This window comes from Cenococcum geophilum, assembly GCF_001692895.1.
Source record: "Cenococcum geophilum 1.58 unplaced genomic scaffold K441scaffold_77, whole genome shotgun sequence".
Lineage (NCBI taxonomy): Eukaryota > Fungi > Ascomycota > Dothideomycetes > Gloniales > Gloniaceae > Cenococcum > Cenococcum geophilum.
Genome location: NW_027137635.1, coordinates 572864 through 594135, shown reverse-complemented (window position 1 = coordinate 594135; position 21272 = coordinate 572864). Strand labels below are relative to the sequence as shown.

Genomic DNA, 21272 nt, shown 5'->3' with positions numbered 1-21272 from the left:
AGTTTATGTTAAGAAGGTCCTAGAGAGACTACGGAACGCGGGCTTATAAGTTGATATCAAGAAATGCGAGTTTGGGGTAAAACGTACAAAATACCTCAGGTTTATCGTGACTATAGAAGGAATTAAGGTCGACCCTGAGAAGGTAGAGGCAATTCGTAACTGGAAGCCCCCTCACACGGTAAAAGGAATCCAGTCCTTCCTTGGCTTCTATAACTTCTACCGCCGGTTTATCTATAACTACGGAATTACGGCAAAACCTCTCATACGACTAACCAGGAAGGACACGCCTTTTGTCTTTAACGATAGCTGTATGGAAGCCTTCGAAGAGATAAAGGATCAGCTTATCTCTTCTCTAATCCTTCGTCACTATAACCCGGACCTTAAATTAATGCTAGAAACGGACGCCTCTAATAGGGTTATAGCGGGAATCCTATTACAGTTATATCTAGACGGCGAATAGTACCCTNTAGCTTTNTTNTTAAAGANAATANACCCNGCTAAGTNTAACTANNAAGTACACNANAAAGAAATNCTAGCTATTATTTAATTACTCTCCTAATAGCGCGCAAAGCTCGAAGGTACGAACTCCCGGATTAAGATATATACAGATTATAAAGCCCTAGAGTACTTTATAACTATAAAGCAGCTTACTGGATGATAGGCCTAGTGGGCCGAAATACTCTCCTAATTCTTCTTTATAATTATGTATTGTTCTGGCAAGCAAAACTTTAAGGCTAATGCCCTTACCCAAAGAGAACAAGATATAGGACCCTAGGATAAGCTAAAGACCTAATATCGGACGCGCGCCCTCCTCTATCTAGAACAGCTTAACCCGCGGATCTTTAAGGAGCTAGACTCCTAGCAAAACGAGCTAGCACTAATGGAGGAGTCCTTGGATGAGCTAATAGGGCTAATTGACCGCCTCCTAACTGCAAACCGCACGGCTGACGCCCTAAGGGCCCTCCGCGAATAAGCCGTAAAAGGAGACCCCGATTTTGAGATGGAGGAAGGATTGCTCCTATACCAGGGGCGGCTTATAGTCCCTAACGTCGATAATCTACGGACTAAACTAATCCGCGAAGCTTATTGCTAAGTCTCTACGGTATACCCTGGTAAGAACAAGACCTGTAAAATCATTAACTACCGCTACTACTGGCCGAGAATGGTTACGGATATTGATTGATATATACGGAACTGCGAAGACTGCTAGAGAGCTATAATCCCACGGGATAAGACCCTAGGACTACTTAAGCCACTCCCAATATCAGAGCGCCCTTAGTAGTATATCTCTATAGACTTCTATAAACTACCTAGGGACCGTGACGGATATGATATGGTCATGGTTATAGTTGACCGCTTTGGTAAACGCCCGTTCTTAATTCCCTATTATAAAAACATCGATGCTAAAGAGGCAGCCCGGCTATATATCTATTACGTCTACCAAATCTACGGACTATTAGATACTATTGTGTCTAATTGTAGGCCATAGTTTATATCGGCCTTCTGGAATGAGTTTACCTGGATCCTAGGCATTAAGCTAAAGCTTTCTACGGCTTATCACCCCTAGACAGACGGTTAGACAGAGATTGTAAATCAGTACCTGGACCAAAGGCTTAGGCCCTTCATCAACTATTTCTAGGACAATTGGTCTGAACTACTACCCTTAATGGACTACGCGCAAGCAACCTTACCCCACGACTCTATAGGGTTTACCCCGATTTAGCTGGAAATGGGATACTTACCCCGTATAAGCTTTGACTGGAAAAGGCCAGAAGAACCCCAGACTGTATGAGAGAAGCTATCCTATGCTAAGGCCCAATAGTACGCCAAACAATTAGAGGAGGCCTAGATGGTAGCCTGTAAGAACCTGGAAAAAGCTTAGAGGTCGATAGAACAGCAGGCGAATAAACACCGTCGAGAGCCCGATTTTACCCCTGGCGATATGGTCTGGGTTATAACAAGGAATTGGAAGACCGAACGACCTAGCTGTAAGCTGGACTACTAGATGGCAGGACCGTATAAGGTTTTTAAGAAGATAGGCAACTTGTACAAGATAAAGCTCCCAGATTTAATTAGGGTTCACCCTATCTTCTTGCTGGATAAGTTACGGAAAGCTGCGAACGACCCATTGCCTGGACAAAAGAATGAGCCTTCCCTACTAGTTTAAGTAAACGGTGACAGCGAATGGGAGGTTAATAAAATACTGGCCTATAAGATAGTATGGGGAACGCTAAAATACCGTGTCTAATGGAAGGGCTACGATCCTGACCCAACCTAGTACCCTGCGTGTAACTTTATAGGCTGCCCCCAGAAGCTTAAAGAATTCTATAACCAATACCCTGATGCGCCTGGACCCCCGAAGTACCTAGACGAATGGATGGAATGCTGGTATGATAAAGACGATAAGTTACCGGAAGAATATAGGGATAAAAACGCCCCAAAGCCCTAATATAGCTGTCTGCTAAATTCTGCCATATTCTGCCGTTTTCTGCCAGTACCGTAAAATATTAGATGTCCAGGAACTTTGACCGCCGGTTGAAGTTGTCTAATTAGTCAGATCTGTGCTAAGACTTTTAGCGGCTACTCTTTCTGGCCTAGTGCTTCCACTTAGCCTACAATTGCCCTTTGTACTTAGTCTGGACGTATTTGTGTCCCCTTTATTCTCCTCATCTTATATTTTGTAATCCTACGTTTATAAGCCTAGTACTACCCTATTTCTAACTAAGCCTAAGGGCAGGCTTTCTTTAAAGAGGGGGGTGATGTAACGGCGCTATCGCACGTTACCTGCCAAATTCTGCCATATTCTGCTGACCCGCGATTGGGCCCGCCTAAAGCTAGCGCCTTGGCGGCTCACCCTATATATTTGTTTACATCGGTCCTGGCGACCCCTTTTCCTTCTCTTTAGCTTAGTATCTTCGTAATACAGCATTCGTTCAAGCTTCGGTTCAGAGGCATTTGTTTAAGCCGTGACAGATTGCGACTGATGGATATCGGTGGATTATGTCAGACAGTCGCAGATAGTTTTATACAGTTCCAGACAGTTGCCGTCACGTGACCAGAGGATCGTATATAACGTCGAGCGGCGCCGCCCGCCGTCTCCTTTTCTTTCTCTAGCTTTAGATCCTCGTTTATAGACTACCAATCGTACAGGCTTGCGCGCCCCTCTTGCCGTGCTCGTGCCTCGATTGACTAAGTCGCTAATAAGAAGTATATAAGTGAAAAGTGGACTAAGTAAGGATATAGTAAAACCATTTACTTAATAGTAACTTTAGCGATATTAAAATATACGTAAACTGACCCGCTTTAATATATTCTAGGATATCTAATACGCTTTTATTACCTCCATATATATTAATACAGGATTTACTTCTAAGATAGCCTATATCTTTAATAACTACTTCTCTTTAATTATATTTAAAGATACTATAATAAAAGCGCAAATTAATAATAAAATTACTTATAATATTATACTCTTATCCTATAATATCTTCGCCGCTAGAAATAAGTCCTTCCGCCTATATATTACCTGCATTAATACCTTAATTTAACTAAGTTGTCTACTATACAGATATAGAAACTTAATAGCTCTATCTATCGCGCTTAAAATTTTATCTTTACTTACCTCCTATAAGGCTAGAAGCTTATCTTATACGTCCTATAACTACCTCTCTACTTAGAACGTAAGATCTTTCTATTGTTACGGACCTTATACTAGAAGTATTACGGATACTTATTAGTAAACTAAATAGGCTATAAGACGTAGTACAGGCCATAATAGAACCAGTAGAACTATGTAATAAGTGGTAAGCGAGGTTATATAAGGTTAGGTAATATTATACGTATTATGTACAGTGTGCGCGAGATACGACCTACGTGTTATACGTATATTACGTATATTATATATAAGGGGATTTCTTTAGAGTACGGTTATATATTTAAAGGACTATGGTTCCTACCTAGATAGTTCTCTCTTTATAATAAATCTTAGAATATAATTAGATTTAATTTGTTAGGCATATACTCTACTAATTAGAGCTTATCGTTTTATATCTATTTATATACCTAGCCTATTAACAAATCTATCGCAGTATTTCCAAAAGGCTTTATTATACCTATATATAGTTATCTGGCTCCTATAAGCTTCGCGAAACCTATTAATATTTCTATTTAACTATAGTCTTCTAACCCTAATAACTAGTGCTTTTATTCTAAGCTATAGTAGGTTTTCTATACGGATAGAATGCCTAGTAATAGTAGAGGTACTTTAGGCTAAGGAAGAATATTTTTTAAGAAAGCACTTAACTATAGTACTATTAGGCTATAGAGACGCACTTACCATAACTAGCTTAGCGCGGGCGAGGTGCCTATAAAACGTAGTCATCTTATACTAGAGAATAGCAGAATTTAGTTCTATAGTTCTACTTTATTAGGAACTAAATACCTATTACATTTCGCTACTATTATTACGTTACTATAAACCCTAAGGGCATCGGCGCCTAATAGTTCTAAATTCTCCTCCCTTTTTAGGGGTAGTGGCTTAGCAATATAGCGGTTTGCTACGGCCACAACTATATAGCGGCAGCCCCCTGTTAAAAAGACGACCTATATTTATTAACTATATCGCAGCCTATTAACCTAATAGCGAGACGCGGGCGTAATACTAGCGTAGTACGTAGTACTAAATCTGGGGATTGGCCTTAGGATAATACAGGCGGGTCTATATCCTAGATAAAACTAGAAGTTATAGGTGAGGACACTATAGGAAAAAATACAACGGCTAGAGAATAAGAAGCTATAACTCCTAGAGTAAGGAAAACTATAGTTTCTTAGGGAAGAGGTGGAAATGCTAAGACGGCGTTAACGTAGTAAGGTAATGTTAACTCCCACTCCTAACCCAGATCTACTACCTTAAAGCATCCTATTAGAGTACTTAGATAGTAGCTTAATACATTTAAACCTTAAGAGGAAGGCTATTAATATAATACGCGCTCTATTAAAACGGGCCGTTAAAATATAGAAGATTTCCCCATATAATGGCAAGACTATTTAAGAGCACTAAGACTTCCGTAATAGCTTAAAGCTAGCGTTCTACTTAGAGCCTAACGCCTTTATAAATAAGGATACTAGAGTTACGTTTAATATATAATATATAAAGGGGACTAACAGAACCCTTTAGCTATAATATAAAGATAACTATTTAGATATATAGTTTACCTAGGAGAATCTTATAGAATTCCTACTTAATTAGATTAAGAGTCCTATTAATTAAGAACTCTATATAGCCCTAACCTATATAAGGGTAATATAGCAGACCGATTAACTTATAAATAAGTTTACTGCTTACCTAACCTCCTTAAAAGCGTAAATTAACCCTTTTTATAATGTAAAGTATCTAATAATATACCTATTCGCGAAGCTACGGCTAGAGCTACGGCTTACTATTACTAACTATTAGGAATTTCTATAAACGTAAGAGCAGCTAGTCTCTTTAGCTGCCCTATTAAAGGAAAACTAGAAGAGCGTAAGCGCCCTATAAGCTAGGAGCAATAGGCGCGCCGCGACCTTAAATATAAAGACTACCCCGTTAGGTAACTTAAGGAAAGCGGATTTTAAAACTACCGCTAGCAACTTAATAGTAGGGCGAAATAATACCGCTAGCAGTTTAACCTCATTTAATAAGAACTGTAAAAACTATAGTAAATTAGGATATTAGTGGCGATAGTATCTGGAGTAGCAATAGTAGTAGCCGCCGCTAAATAGTATAAACGCTATCTTTATGCCGGGAAAAGGCAGGTGCCCTTAGAGCCCCTTATACCTATAAGGTGTAAGCTACTACTAGATTATAAGGAATATATTACTATCTTAGGTAAAGTCCTATTTAAGTAGACCTAAAAGGAGACATTAGTAATACTAAATCTCGGCGCTAAAGTAAATATAATTAACCAGCGATTTGCTATAGAGTGTAACTTTAAAACGCTAGACGTAAAATCACTTACCTACTCCTAGTTAAATAAAACTTAAGTATATTACTATAAAGCCTATAAGGTACCACTAAGAATAAAGAACAGCTAGAGTAGGATTAGGGAAGTAACCCTTATCTACTATAAAATAGCTAACGCATCCCCTACTATTACCCTAGGTATACTAGGGTTAAAGAAGGCCCGGCTTCTTATTAACTATAAGGCGAAGGCGAAGCGATAAAATCTAGACGACTTATCCCTATTGCTATAAACCTCTAAAGGTTTTATAAAGTCTCTTTAGACGGAATCTAGAGTCTTCGCCTTAGTAATTACTGGACTAATACCTAGTAAGTAAAACGACGGCAGCTTACTAATCCTTCCCTTATAGTTAAAGAAAGTTAGTAATATCTTTTTATATAAGGAAGCAGGGAGGCTACCCTAATACTACTAGGGCGATTATGCTATTAACCTAAAAGAGGGATAAGAGGTCCTATATGGACTGCTTTATAACCTCTTAGTTAAGGAGCTAGAGGTACTAAGGGAGTACTTAAATAACACCTTAGCTAAAGGCTAAATCTAACTAAGTACTAGTCCCGTAGGAGTACCTATCCTATTTATACCTAAAAAAGGTAGAAAGCTATAACTCTATATAGACTATAAAGGCCTTAATAAGGTAACAATTAAGAATCATTTTATACTACTATTAATTAGTAAAACCTTAAACCGCTTAGTAGGTTCTAAGATCTTTACTAAGTTAGACTTAATAAATACGTATTACCGCCTTTATATCCATCGGGGCGATAAGTAAAAGATGGAGTTCTATACGCATTACGGCCACTTTAAGTATTTGGTTTTACCTTTTAGGCTAACTAATAAACCAGCGACCTTTTAGGGCTATATTAATCGAGCCTTATTAAAACTAGTAGACGTCTTCTATATAGTCTACCTTAATAATATTCTAATTTCTCCAAAAATCTAAAGGAATATTAGCGCCATATAGCAGACGTACTGCGTAGGTTATAATAATACTAACTATATACAAACCTTAAGAAATGTAGGTTTAGCGTATAGGGGTTAAGTCCTTAGAATCTATTATTAGCCCTAAAGGCGTAGCAATAGATCCTAGCTAGGAAGAAGCTATTGCTAAGTAAGAGAGCCCTTAATCCTATAGGGATGTCTAGGTTTTTTTTAGGTTTTGCTTACTTCTATTACCAGTTTATCTATAAGTACTCTATTATTACAAAGCCTATTACTAATATCTTTAAGGAAGTAAAGAACGGCCGTAAAGCTAGGCCCTTTAGTTGGCTAAATAAGGTGGAGCAGGTAATACGTTAGCTTTATAACGCCTTTATAACAGCGCCGTTTCTATAATACTATACACTAGGCTTACTAACTTAGTTAGAGACTAATGCCTTAATATAAGGCCTACTAGTGATTATATTATAGCTATTTAAAGACGGCCTTTAGTATCTAATAGCCTTTTAGTCTAGGAAGCTTTTACTAGTAGAGTATAATTATAAGACTTATAATTAAAAGCTACTAGCTATTATAGAGGATTTTAAGTATTAGAGACACTATATTAAGGGGCTATTAAGCCGCCTAGAAGTGCTTACAGATTATAATAATTTAAAAGATTATATAAAAGTAAAAGCCCTTAATAGACGGCAAGCTAGATAGGCTATAGTATTAGCTGCCTATAACTTTATAATTAAATATAGGGCGGGAAAAAGAAACCCTATAGACGTGCTATTAAGGCGACCCCTAGGGGTAGGGGGTCCGCTAGAAGAAAGACACTATATTACTACTACTACTTTAAAGGACTTTAAGAATGTAGGGCTACTAACCTAAGATAAAAGTCCTATTAGGTGTATAGGAAAACAAGCTTTCTATAAAGGCGTTATTTTTATAGATATAAGCTAGCAACCTAAAGGAGGTACGCTTAGGCAATATAGTATTATAGTTTAACTGAGTAACCTATATATATACCGTTAAGTAGTATATAATAAGGACCCAAGTTAGAAAAGTAAGTACTTAAGAGAGTACTTACGAGCCTAGTACGGAAATAGTTATTAAGCTTATTAAAAGACTTTAAACTATAGATAATTTTATGCTATAAAAGCACAGCGATAGCTTAGATACGGTAAGACGCCGTTAACGAGCTTGCTTAAAGCCAGTATGGCAGTTTAATTCCACTAAACTACTTTATTATTACGGAAGACTATATATACCCCTAGACTTAGCAGTTTATATAAAACTTCTATAGATCTACTATAATAATGCCCTAGCGGGCTACTTTGGTAAGAAAAAGACTCTAGATCTGCTTTTGTGTAAGTACTACTGGCCTAATATAAATACGGACGTTATAAACTATATCTCTATCTATAACTTATATTAATATATACGTACGCCTTAATATTGCCCTTATAGCAAGCTCTAAGCGCTACCTCGCCCAGACTAGCTATAGTAGGAGATTATAATAGACTTTATTATAGGCATACTACCTAGCAGATAAGGCAATAGGATATATAATGCGATATATATAGTAGTTAACCGCTATACTAAGATAGCCTTATATTTGCCTATGGTAAAAACTATTACTATAACTAAACTTGCGGATCTCTTCCTTAATAAAGTAGTATACCATTTTAGAATTCCTAGAGGGATTATATCTAATTATAGTAGTATCTTTACTAGTAAGTTCTAGTTAGAGCTATACTTTACTATAAAGGTAAAAAGTAGGCTAAGTATGGCCCTTTACCCGTAAATAGATGGGTAAATAGAACGCTAGAACTAAACCCTAGAGTATTAATTCCGTGTATTTTATAACGAAAAGTAAAGTAACTAGGTAGGCCTTTTATTACTAGCCAAATTCACCTATAATAATGCTAAATATAGTATAATAGATATAAGCCCGTTTTATATCTACTATAGGTTTTACCTACGTCTAGAATATAAAGTTAAGGTAGATAATAGTAGTTTAGTTCTAGCCGCCTTTAAGAAAATTAAAAGAATATCCCTTAAACGCGAAGCGCTAGTAAAACGCTAGGAAAGCGCTCTTAAGGCGTACGTTATGGCACTGTTACAGACCCTAGTTAGGGGCTCGGCTAAGCCTTGGCGCTATATATATAGACGCGTCCTTTCCTTAACCTTCTTCCAGTCCTCGTCTTAGAATTCTTGTTCACTAGCTACTAATAAATTCTTATTCTTTTAACTAAGCCTTTACAGCGTGGGCGAAATACTATAATTATTATTATAAACCATAGATATATAATGTAGGGGATTTAGTCCTATTATTAACTAAGGACCTTAAATAAAAAAGGCTAAATATAAAGCTTATAGCACGCTTTATTAGACCTTTTAATATAGCCGAACTAGTTAGAAAGTAAGTATACCAGCTATATCTACCCTATATTCTATATTAGCTTACTAAAGCTATATAAATAACGTAAAAGTACTACTAGAGACCCCCTACTAGGGCCTATTAAGCTAGATAATTAAGAGGACTAAAAGGACTAATATAAGGTAGAAGAAATACGTAAAAGGAAGAGACGCTATTAGATCCTATAGTATCTAGTTAAGTAAAAAGGCTAGCTAAAAGAATATAACTAATAGGTTCTAATAGAGGATATTAATAAGGACGTAAAGGAGATATATAATAGTTACTTTACCCTAAGGGGTAAATAGAAAAGAAAGTAGGAGGAAAAACTAATTTTAAAAAATTATAACTAGGATTACGCCCCGCTAGTAGGGCAATAATGGAATAATAGTAGAGTAACGGTAGTACGCTAATAGAAATATAGATACTCTACAGCTCTATTAAATCCTCCCTTTTCTCCTCTTCTTCCTCTTCCTTTTTCTTCTCTCCCTCTATATCCTCCTCTTCTTCCTTTTTATTATCCTTATCCTTATCCTCCTCCTTATCCCTTATAATTGTTACAGACGCTTTAAGTACGATGTTACGACTACTTGGAGAAGAGTCGGAAGAAGCTAGTTAGTTAATTTAGGCACGGTCCAGGATAGAGCCGATAGAACCATGTGACGAGGAATGGTAGCCGAGGTTACATGATGTGCTACGTATTGAACGAGAGGAACGGAAGGAACTTACGTACCTTACGTACAAGACGTACATCACGTACAAGAAGGATTTTATAGGAGTACGGTTATGTATTTAAGGACCCTCAGTCCCTACCTAGATAGTTCCTTCCTTGTAGTGATTCTCAGAATATAATTGGAGTTAATCTGTTGGGCAACCACTCCACCAGTTGTTATTACGTTGTTAATTTCTATACTTGCATTTCCTACACGCCTAGCCCAATAACGAGCCTATCGTAGTTCCTGCTATAAGGTTCCGTTACAATAATAAGAGGCATATTAGCCTATAAGTACTATTAATATACGCTACGCCGGCGAAATACCTGCGCTATAATATATACTAAAGCGCGTATTATATTAAGAACCCCTTTAAGGGTCTAATAGATAGCCTATAATTCCTACACTTAGAGCAAAGGAAAGTCCTTGCCCTTTAGGCGCTAGCAGAGACTATACTTAGCGCTAGTATGCAGTAAAGCCTTAATATCCTTCGTAAAGGATCTCTGGGCGGCAGCGACGCGAGTATTAAGGTTAGCTCCGTTCCTACTAGTGATATAATAGCGCTTAGCCCTATTAATAAAGGCGAGTAGCTTATTTAGGTGGCTATAGAAGGTCTTAAGGACCTAGTTCTATTAGCTATTAGAACCTAAACTAACGTATATAGACTTACTACTTGGCACAACTTATTTAGTTATTAACAGTAACTGTAATTACGGTTAGCCTACTTACTATCGGTAGCCCACCTAGCAGTAGCTACGTGCTTAGCGTAGTGGAGGTAAATAGGTTTAAGTAAGGCTAGGGAAGTACCTTGCAAGCGGTGTAGAAGCTTAAATAGCGTCTAGTAGGGTTAGCGCCCGCTATAAGTAGGTATAGAGAATACTTATAGAAGGCTTACTAGCGGGCAAACCGGCGGCATAACGCTTGCGATTTATAATTAATTGAAAATCGTAAAGAATGCGAGTTATAGGCTAAATAAAGCAAAATAGAAAGGGAAGGGAAATCTGGTATCCTTACTAGGTGGGAACTCTTACCTTTATAGGTCTTTATAGACCCTAGCGTTTTATTATCCTATTATTCCATTGTCCTATTGTCCTATTATCCTATTATTTAATTATATTATATTTTACTACATATTTCTTATTTAGCGAAGGACAATAATAACACTCCTATTGTATAATAGCGTTAGCTAAGAATAGCCGCTTAAAAAAGGGAGGGTAATTATTAGGCTATAAAGACGCACTTACCGTAACCGGCTTAGCGTAGGTAAGGTATAGGCAAGGCGCCTATAAAACGTAGTTGCCCCACACTAGATAATAGCAGAATTTAGTTTTATAGTTCTACTTTATTAGGAACTAGATACCTATTGCATTCCGCTACTATTATTACGTTGCTATAAACCTTAAGGGCCTTAGCGCCTAACAAGTACCTACTAGGTGTTATAATAGCTTTAGGTAATAAATATCTATATATCTATATAATCTCGCCTATATTAGTAAACTATTTAATAAAATAAAATATATTTTTACCATCGCCTCCCTTTACTCCTCCGCCGTTATTATAGGGCGCTGTAGACTATATAGCCCCTAAAAGACACGTTACCGAATACCAGCTACCGTAACTAACTATTCTACTATAATTAGTCCACTATAGATAACTAATTTACTATAGATGCACTAAAAGCTATTACGCTATAGGCAACTATTATACTATAGGCGTACGGCAGAGGTACTATAGGCGTACTGTAGACGCACTGTAGATATAGACAGCTAGTCTACTATAGATAATAACTACTACCTATACCGCACTATAGACGGCTGGTTTACTATAATAACAACTATTACCTATACTATACTACTAATTTACCGCAGACGAACTGTAAGCTATTACGTTACGGATAACTACATACAATAGGTATATCGTAGGTGCGCTAAGAGTAGCTATAGTAGGGGGGAAAGGGGCTAGCCTGTATTACTTTAATACGTTAAATATAAAGTATATAGGTAAATTAGTATTTATACCCTATATAAGATAACCTTATAAAAGTTTCCCTATAGGAGCGGGTTTATATAGTGAGGTTCGCCCTTATAAAATACCCGTTTTCTAAAATATGAATCTAGGATTAGTAGCTATTAATTACTAATTCCCTACTTATTTTTTTTGTAAGGAAGAGGAACGAGGTATAGAAGAAAAAAATTATATAAGAATAACTGGTAGTTATCTCTAAATTAGCAGATAATACCGCGCCCTTTATTTTTCTATATAAAAATATATCTTTTAGAGCGCTTATTTTAGTCTAAAAACGGTAGAATATAGTAGAAATAGATAAACGAGCTAGGATCTCCTTTCTTTACTATAAACTAGATCTTAAGAAGTAAAATACTAAAATAAAAAACTAATAGTTCGTAGCTCCCCTAACACTTAAAATAGGTGAGATTATCTACTTAATCATTAAAATATATTAAGCTGCCTATAAAGGATTAATATATATAGAACTATAGCGCTATAGCCTAAAGGCTATATATGTAGTATTATACGTAGTATAATATAATAGATATAAAAAATAAAAGATAGAATATGTGCTTATACTTTTAATAATACGTTTTTTAACTTTAATAAAATTAATATTAGAACTAAGCGATAGCCGTATTATAAAATTTATATTATTTAGAAGTTTTAAGCCTTTAAAATATTATATTAACTTTTAGTAATAATAACGCGTTATATAAATTAATTAATTAGATATCCGTAATATCCGTTTAGCGGATTTTACTTATACTTTTGATAAAGCTCGCTAAACTGCCTTAGACGTAATTTTATATTTTAACGCTAGCTTAAAAATTACGCCTAAGCTTGCTAAGGCAAGCCCGTACCTAGGCTGATCATTAGACATATTGGTAGCTGGAACTAGTTGGGAATAGGGGTATAAGTGACAAAACTAGCAAACAGCGGTACCTGTAGCGCCTTTAGGGTCTAATTATAGTGCTATGCTTCTACTATTATAGTGCAAAGAGTAAGCTTCTAAGCTATATTGCGGCGAATAGCCTCTGGGGTATTTAATCCTCTTATCCCAAGGTAGCTCCTTTTTTTAATAACTTTCCGTGTAGGAATACCCTTCCGGGGTTCAAGAGTTGGATAGAATAGAGTAAATATTTGGTTCGCCGAGCTCAAGCGGAAAGAACTACTAATAGGGTTAGCCCTTATCCCGAACGCATTTAAGCTAGCGGAGAAGGTAGAATTTAGTTAATACGTTAGGATTTTAGATTTTAGATACGTTACTTAAAATTAAATGTTTTATATGTAAAGCTTATATATGTCAAACCGGGAACTGTCTGGGCACGACTGGGGCTTAAAAAACCGCTTTGCTAGATGTGCTCACCAATCGAACCTCTATTTGGACTGTTTATGGTGAGGTGATGCTGACTTTTAGTACAAGACGGCATACGTCAACAACTGGACTTGCACCTCTTCACCGCGACAATCCGGGAGGCGTTGCAATTTAGCGCATTATTGCGACAGCCAGGGCATATCAGCATGCAAAAAAAAGCTTGGGTACGTAGAAAGGTTATAGAATAGTTTTTAACAATTTACCTGTGATACTGTTGACCGGACAATTCAGAATGAGAACTCTGCCGATTCAAGCTGGCTCTAGAAGCTCTCTATATACATAAGGTAGACGCGGGCTGTAAAGGAAGGTGGTAGGAATTAAAGACAGTAGTAAGACGGTGGTAAGCAAATCCGATTCAGGTCAACAGATACTAAATAGTAGTAGCTGCCAGCTATAGCAATATTTCCTCGTCCTTGGCTAAACAGTCTAGCTAACCCGTAGATGTGGTCGGGGACGTGTTATAGAGAGTACCGTTAGCCCTCTATTAATGTGGTAAATCAAGAGACATTACCGCTAGAAAACCTGCGTCAACTACATGGCTTGGTAATCGATTGGCCGTTTCTTTTGTCTTTACCTTGTTTCTGCCTGAGCCTTCTCATCAATCATACGCAGTCTAACACTTCGGACCTAGGCGTGAGAGAATGTTAATTTCGCAGAAAGGATCCAAAACAGGTATTCATGCACACCACGAAATCACAGAATGGGATTCTAATGCAGCTAGGAAGCAGGCTTATTTATTACATTAACTAGCCCTCCTGCAACCCTAAGTATATTATCTGTATTGCGACGCTAAGGTAGTCATGTAGCAATTAGTCATCTTATCCTTGCAACTCCAACCTACGTTCAGCGGACGCCATCTCAGACGGAGGGGAAGTATGCATTGGCCGTGAAAAGGGTGATTTGATAAACCCACCATGATACATCCTACTTTGTGGTGATGCTTGTTGCTGCTGTCCAGCTATTTCATGCGGCATCCCTTGATGTCGAGAGCGTGCTTTCCTCCATAGACCAAGAAATACTATCGCCAGAATTATAGCAACCCCAGCAATGGTGGCAGTAACACCGATTCCAGCCTTGGCGCCTATACTCAAACCCTCGTTCCCGGTAGACGAGGGGCTTAGGGAGGAGGAAGGAGTTGTTGTCGTACTGGATGTGGTCGAGGAAGATTGGGCCGTCGACGTGGAGGGCAGCGCAGACCATTGCGACGGTGCGACGGCTTGGAAGGATTCAGATGTTGGAATTCCAGTGCAACCCTTGCTGCCACAGCAATGCCATAGTCCTTCAGTGTTATTGTACTGGATCCAGGTTGCGGCGTCACCCGCTTTGTGGCGCAATAAGCGTGAGCCTTGCCATATATAGCTGGGGACAAAACCTAGCAATAGGGTGGAACTTACTACACGACGTTCGACATACCGGGTCCGCATAATTCCCGTCCGTGCATCCACCTACAAACCACCCACTCCCACCGTCACTACCTTGAGTATGGCAGATGGAGTCTTCTCCGCATTGCGCACCGTTCAAGCAACAAAGCTCCGCTCCCCCGGGAGTTTTTTCTGTGTTCGGACATGAAGCAACAAAGCTCCGCTCCCCCGGGAGTTTTTTCTGTGTTCGGACATGAAGCAACAAAGCTCCGCTCCCCCGGGAGTTTTTTCTGTGTTCGGACATGGAAACCATCCTGTAGGTGTACCTACATTACTGGAACTTCGCCAGTAACATGTTGCCCAAGATTGAGAAAACAAGAAAAGCAGAGCATAGAAGAAATGCCGGAAACAGAAATATTGAGACATGGGTCTTTAACCTCAATTTTAGAGCTAAGGGTTTACCAAACCGCTGCGGGAAGGCTGTCATTTATGGGATTAATTCGCACTTGGCGAAGGATTTCGGCCCCCATGCATTTGATGTGGCGCTAAGCCTTAACATAACAATAGTAACGTAATCGATCAGCCTGCAGCCCACATCAGCCTGCGGCCCACCCAACACCCTACCGAAGGGCAAATACAGCGAATTACTCAACCGCTAGTTGTCTGACGTCTAGGATATGTACGTGCCGTGTGTTCTAATGATTTGCACATGCTGCACTTGTGTGGTGATCGTTGCGGTCGCTCAACCGCTGCCTTTACTGCCCCCTCTGCTACCTGTCACGGAGTGAGTACAAAGCGACGATAATATATGGCAAAGTAGATATTATTAAGCTACGTACATAAACTGTGTGATGAAGTCAAGACGTTGCGTAAGGAAAGAAGGGAAGAAGGGGTGTACAAGGGGGTAACATCAATGCCTCAGACGCCCCCCTGCTAGTATGGAGAGGAAAATAAGCGAGCCCCAAGTAATATAGCAGGGCTAGGCTATTTTGTATACCATACTAGCAGGGGGGCGTCCGAGCAATTCGTGTTACCCCCTTGTATATCGTTAACTTGGTCGCTTGGTCAACATGTGCACGGAGCAGAATAGGATTCGGGGAGCGGTCCTGGCAGAACTTGGCAGAATATGGCAGAATACCGTAGATTGCCGTTAGATTGCCATCAGATTGCCATAGATTGCCGTCAGATTGCCGTCAGATTGCCGTCTCACGGTCGGTCTCTAATTGCTGAGTTGGTGGAAACAGGTGGACGTGTGTAAGGTGTTACGGGGGTGTCCCGTGACACTACCCCCCTTTGGGCAGCTTGTGCACAAGAGGCCCCTTCTACTCCTAATAGAACACCCCCCCCCTCTTAGCTATATACGTGCGCCGCTTTGCCCTCTTCCTTTTTTAGCGCTAATTTTCTATACATAGCCTCTGATTTTCGCTTGCAAGTAGGACAGCGCTTAATATTTAAGATAGCGCCTTAGTAGGGCCGTCTGCTGTTATAGTTTAGCGATATTATGTGGTATTAATAGAGGTGTTAGCAAAAAGGAAAGGCGTAATACTAGGACATTTTGATATTTATAATATTTTAATGTTCGTTACGTGGATTCTGCCATAACTTACCGCGCGCAACTTTTTTTCTAACCAATTAGAAGCAGGCTTGGGGGGGTTTGAATCCCAGGACCCGAATATATAGACCACTCATACCTCGGGTCAATAAAAGTTTATCCGATATTCGGTTTCGCTAAGCTCACCTAGTAGTAAGCTCAACCCCTTTTACTTGGCGCGACTGGCGGTATCGCACACGTGAGCCGAGCTTTTAAACCAGGTGAGCTTAACTGATCCCTCCTTTCTGACCACCCCGAGTTTTTCCGTGACCACGCCGAGCTGTAAGCCCATAGAATCTCTGTCTGAGAATTGCTGAAAGAGTAGATATTGCCAAGACGAAGGAAAGCTAACGAAAGGATAACTAATGAAATTACTCTAGGCAGCCACCAGGGCACCGACTCCGCTAGGCGCTGATAACCCACCGATAAAATTTAGTGAAGCATACTCGGGTGAAAAATTGATTTCGAGAAGCGATTGAAAATGCCTTCAGCTCAGGAGGCATATCTTCGCATGCCTTTCCTCTTAATCCATGGGCAGACTCACTTCCAATACAACAGAAAGGAGAGGGAGGCTTTGCCTCCCGCTAAACACCGTGAGGCTGTTTCTCACCGGCGCAGCCTCTTCGGAAACAAAAACAAGACTTTTGACTCATATTCAGCCCTTTCCAGTCATCCGGTGAGGCTAAAAGTTGGCAACCTGCAGTATATAACGCTCCTTCGCTACTTCTCCAGCCAACAGCGACCATTCCAGCAACTTCTGTTTCACTTCCAAACCCATCCACTCAAGAAGCAGACCTTAATCGGCTAGATACTCTGGAGCTATTCATTTAGTCTCTTATTCAAGCCGTCAAAATCCACCATGTTTAAATCATCCCTTCGTCAACGTCTCCTGCACGACCTGGCCGAGTTCCAAAGCGACCCATATCCCAATATCAAGATCCATGTCGACGACGGAAATTTTACCCAAGGATGTCTTGTCCTAACCCCCCACGGAAACAAACCTCTGCATATGGCGATAGAATTCACCGACGACTATCCCCTCCAGCCGCCGCGAGTCCGAATGCAATCGAGAGTTATCCACCCGAACGTCTTCGGCGATTACATCTGCGCATCAATTCTCAATACTGTGGACGGGTGGACACCGGCCTATACACTGAAAGGTGTTGCAATTCAGTTGCTTAGCTTCTTTGCTAGTGACAAGATTGAACAAAGCTATGGCAAAGTCATTAACTTGAAGGAATATGGCGAGGACCAGGATAGTTGGCGTGTGCAAGGGCAGAGCGCGCACTACCAATGCTCGACATGCGGCTTTGGCACGCCAAGGTCCAATGGAAATGTCACCAAGAAGAAGGTTTCTAAGGCTGGAAATGCAGCTCAAACCCATGCCGAACCCATGGACCTGGACAAACGGACCCCAAAGTTTCTGACACTAGCTGATGAGCTTCTACTCATGATTTTTGCGGAGCTGGACACGAAAGATCTATGGGCCATTTGTCGAGCGTTTCCTGAAGTACAGGGAATCTTGTCGTCATATGACTTCATACGGGTTCGTGAGCTTCAATGTTTCTGCCTCAAGAAAGGGTTCATGAAGACCAAACTTGGTGTCGGCGTATCAATACTACACACGAGAAAGGAAGGAAGCTTCGCGTCAGAGTTTGACTTCCTGAGCAAAGAAGCTTTCGACAACCATAAAGTCCGCCGTTCCATTCAAGGGGTGCCCTTTGAGCATTGGCTGCCGCTGCCTATATCAAGACGACACTGGCGTATGGTGAAGCCCGATCTGGACATTGCGCTCGTCGACCTATCCAGAGAGGCGAGGCTGGAAAACTCAGCCAACGTCAACGTGATATATCATTTCATGAACGACGTTGTGGTGCATTTCAGCCGTGATGCTGAGGACGCCTATCGCGTGGGTTCTAGCTCGAAAAGCACTCTCAATCACGCCTCGGAGAAAGCGGTAGAGGCTTATTTTGCCCTCTTTCACCTACTACTCTGCCTCGCAACCGAGAACCTCCAACTCGTTCGCGACGTGAACCGCATGATTCTTCGTTTCCTATCAGGCTCTACCTCCAAGACGCACTTCCCCAATCTCGGCCTCCTCCTCGTTGCAGTGCTCATATCCGATCACGGTCTCACGGAAGAGCTCACACTCGCCATCATCAAGGAGACCATATTACGAAATGTAGTCTGGATGCTGGACAGGAAGGGCGCTGGGATGGCCGAATTAAGCTATCTGGAGCCATCAGCTGTCTCCGAGTACCGTCTCAAAAGGACGTTCGAGGCATCGAAGACGTCGTACCGGCTGCTGATGTTCCTCAGCCTCTTCTGCAAAACCGCGCGCGTGCCCGGCAAGTCGCTCGAGAGTCTGCGCGACGAAATGTTTGACACGCACGGCGCGCCTCCGCTTGGAACAGCGGAGCGCATGGCGAAGCAGATCCGGGAAATCCGCGAGGTCGCCCATTTCCCCGGATTTCTGAGGAGCATGGGCATTGTGAATATGCCGAGCAAGGGGCAGTTCACGACCTTCCTGAGGAATACGATCACGGATAGCGTCAAGGCGGGCTATTCGGTCTTACCGATGACGCAGGCACAGGCGTTCACGATGAGAAGGCTCGTGGAGCCTGAGGTTGAATTGGCCGAGGGTATCGACACCTCCGCCAGGACGCCGACGCCGCTGTTGGACTTTTTCCCTGGTAAGAGTGGTCGACAGCAGGGCGGGTGGCAGGGCGGACGGGGAAGGGGGCGTGGCTTGCGTTGAAAAACGAGGCCTCCTGTCAAGGGGCTTGTTGGCACAAGTGCAGGGGCGGAAGTAGCGTGGGGGTGGTATTGGCATTTTGGGACATGCTGTTAAAGGAAGTCAAGATCCTCTGAAAGTTTTCTGGACCCCCGGTACCGTAGAGTATCCAACGGTAGAAAGCCAAGTATTAACTCTCGGCAGGGTTTAGATAGATTCATAGCCACAAGTATTAAACCACAAAAACTTCATAGTTATACAATCATACTAGGGAGAACTTTAGGGTCGTGTGAGCACTTGATTTGATATTCTTAATTAGATGCTGAAGCCCTCCAGACACCCCAAGGCAATTTAGTACTTCTCTATCGAGCTCCTCCAGGTAACCCACACATCGCGTGAGTCCACCCCGAGGCCTCCCCTAATATTCGAAAACCATACCAGAAAGGCCACACCAATGTCCGACACTTGAAACAAGCCGATGGACATCGAACCCGGCCCTTCCCTGCCAAAGCCCCACCCGGGACGATGATTTCCTTTCCTCGTTATTCCCGGCACAGTCGTAGATTCCGCAGCGTCCTCGCGTCAGGGATACTTGGCTGCATCGACACCCACGTCTACGTCCACAAGTCACCTGGACAGAACATCCAGCACCGAAACCCCGGCATCGACCTCGACTCCGACCTCAACCTCGACTCCGACCTCGATTCTGAACCTCGATTCCGGTTCCAATTCCGACTTCGACTCCGACTCCGACCTCGACCTCACCATCTCCTCAGCAACCGCCGTCCCTCGCACGGGACCACATCCTCCTCTCCGTCAACACGTCCGGCATGACCTCGCGCGTGCGCGACTACCCGACCGCTGCGCCGGCGCTGCGTCTGCGACTAGAAGACGGCGCGGCGCGCATTAGGAAGGGCTTCTTGGGGAAGTTGGAGGGGAGTGTACCTGTGCTGTGTTCACTTGCTGTGTTTCCTCTGTGGGAAGTTGGGGGTTCGGGATTGGGTATGATGGTTTTGGTGGTGATGATGATGATGATGGCGGTGATGATGGTGGTGGTGATGATAGTAGTGCTGATGCTGGTGCTGGTGCTGGTGCTGGGGAAGGGGGCCAACGAACGCAAAGACGCGTGCGAAAAGGACATCTCGACGACCCGGGGCTGCGCGTTTGGGGAAATCGCGGTCGCTGCGGTCCGCGGCATCGTCTAGTGCGCGGTTGGGGCTACTTGCGGTTCAATTTACGGTGGGCTGCTTCCCGACGTCTGCGTTCCTCGACACGGGCCCGGGAGAGCGAAGGGGTTCAGCATGGCGTGCTTCGTCTGTGCTGCATGATTCCGGTCTGCGAGCTGTATGTGCGATGGAGTGGGCGCTCAGGCAGGTCCGAATTGTGCGCTTCCGAAGAGGGCTGAAGCGGACTTGGGGGCTACGGGCTGTGGGAATGACGCTGGTGAACCGTGAAGGGGCTAGTGCGCTTGGTGGAAGAGAGATGGTGCTGGTGCTGGTGCTGTGGCTGGCGCTGGGATGGCGTCGACATTTTGATGGCCAGCCGTCAGACGGCGGTCTCTGAGGATTGTGATGGGGGAGGGAGTTGAATGCTTAATATATGTGAACGACCGGTTTTAAGGCGGGTCGTGGGGAGTTGGCTGAAGGTGTGTATAGGATCAAGGGTGAGAAGAGGTGGGCGCACGTGTGCGTGTTTGTGTAGTAGTTGAGATTTTTGAAGGTGTTTCAAGTTGCCAAGCTGGCTCATTTGAATCCACGTGGCAGTGCTGCTAGCCCTTGGATGTATCTTGGAAAAAGTGGTAGGTTTCATCGACTCAAGCCACGTCAGTGTCCGACGTGTGGCTGTTCCGGCCTTTACAAATAGGGGTTGGCCATGACTCTTGCAGATAGAACTAGAGTTACATGTGAGTAAGACAAGTCATCGAAGACATGGTCAAGGGGTGAAGAAAGGAAGCTAAATACCAGAATCAAAGGAAGATTTTGATGCCACGACGACAGTGAAATTACCCCTGCTTCTAGGACCGTGATGGCAGTTCTTGGAGCTTTTGTAAATGTAAATGTAAATGTATACAGGGTTGTCGTATAAAGAGGCCTGGCAGCTTTTGGCGGCCATGTCGAGGGCTAAGATGCAAGCTCTGCGATTGGCTGCACGC

General features: G+C 41.9%; 3 protein-coding genes across 3 annotated transcripts; 2 read left to right on the top strand and 1 right to left on the bottom strand.

The window, feature by feature from the left end:
- Positions 1–14115: 14115 nt before the first annotated feature.
- Positions 14116–15224, bottom strand: K441DRAFT_700885 (uncharacterized protein; the record flags this gene model as incomplete). The annotated part of the gene is made up of 3 exons (XM_067653292.1): positions 14116–14755; positions 14829–14999; positions 15098–15224. 3 exons carry the CDS (start codon positions 15219–15221, stop codon positions 14253–14255), a joined length of 798 nt encoding a protein of 265 aa, XP_067497480.1. The 3' UTR covers positions 14116–14252.
- A 2006-nt stretch (positions 15225–17230) lies between these two features.
- On the top strand, positions 17231–19144 carry K441DRAFT_591666 (uncharacterized protein; the record flags this gene model as incomplete). Its single annotated transcript, XM_067644844.1, has 1 exon — positions 17231–19144. A coding segment is annotated over one exon (1914 nt), but the record flags the coding sequence as incomplete, so codon positions are not given.
- Positions 19145–20154: 1010 nt separating this feature from the next.
- K441DRAFT_682225 (uncharacterized protein) lies at positions 20155–20683 on the top strand (the record flags this gene model as incomplete). The annotated part of the gene is made up of 2 exons (XM_067651553.1): positions 20155–20307; positions 20480–20683. The coding sequence occupies 2 exons, from the start codon at positions 20155–20157 to the stop codon at positions 20681–20683; spliced, it is 357 nt and encodes a 118-aa protein (XP_067497478.1).
- Positions 20684–21272: the final 589 nt, after the last annotated feature.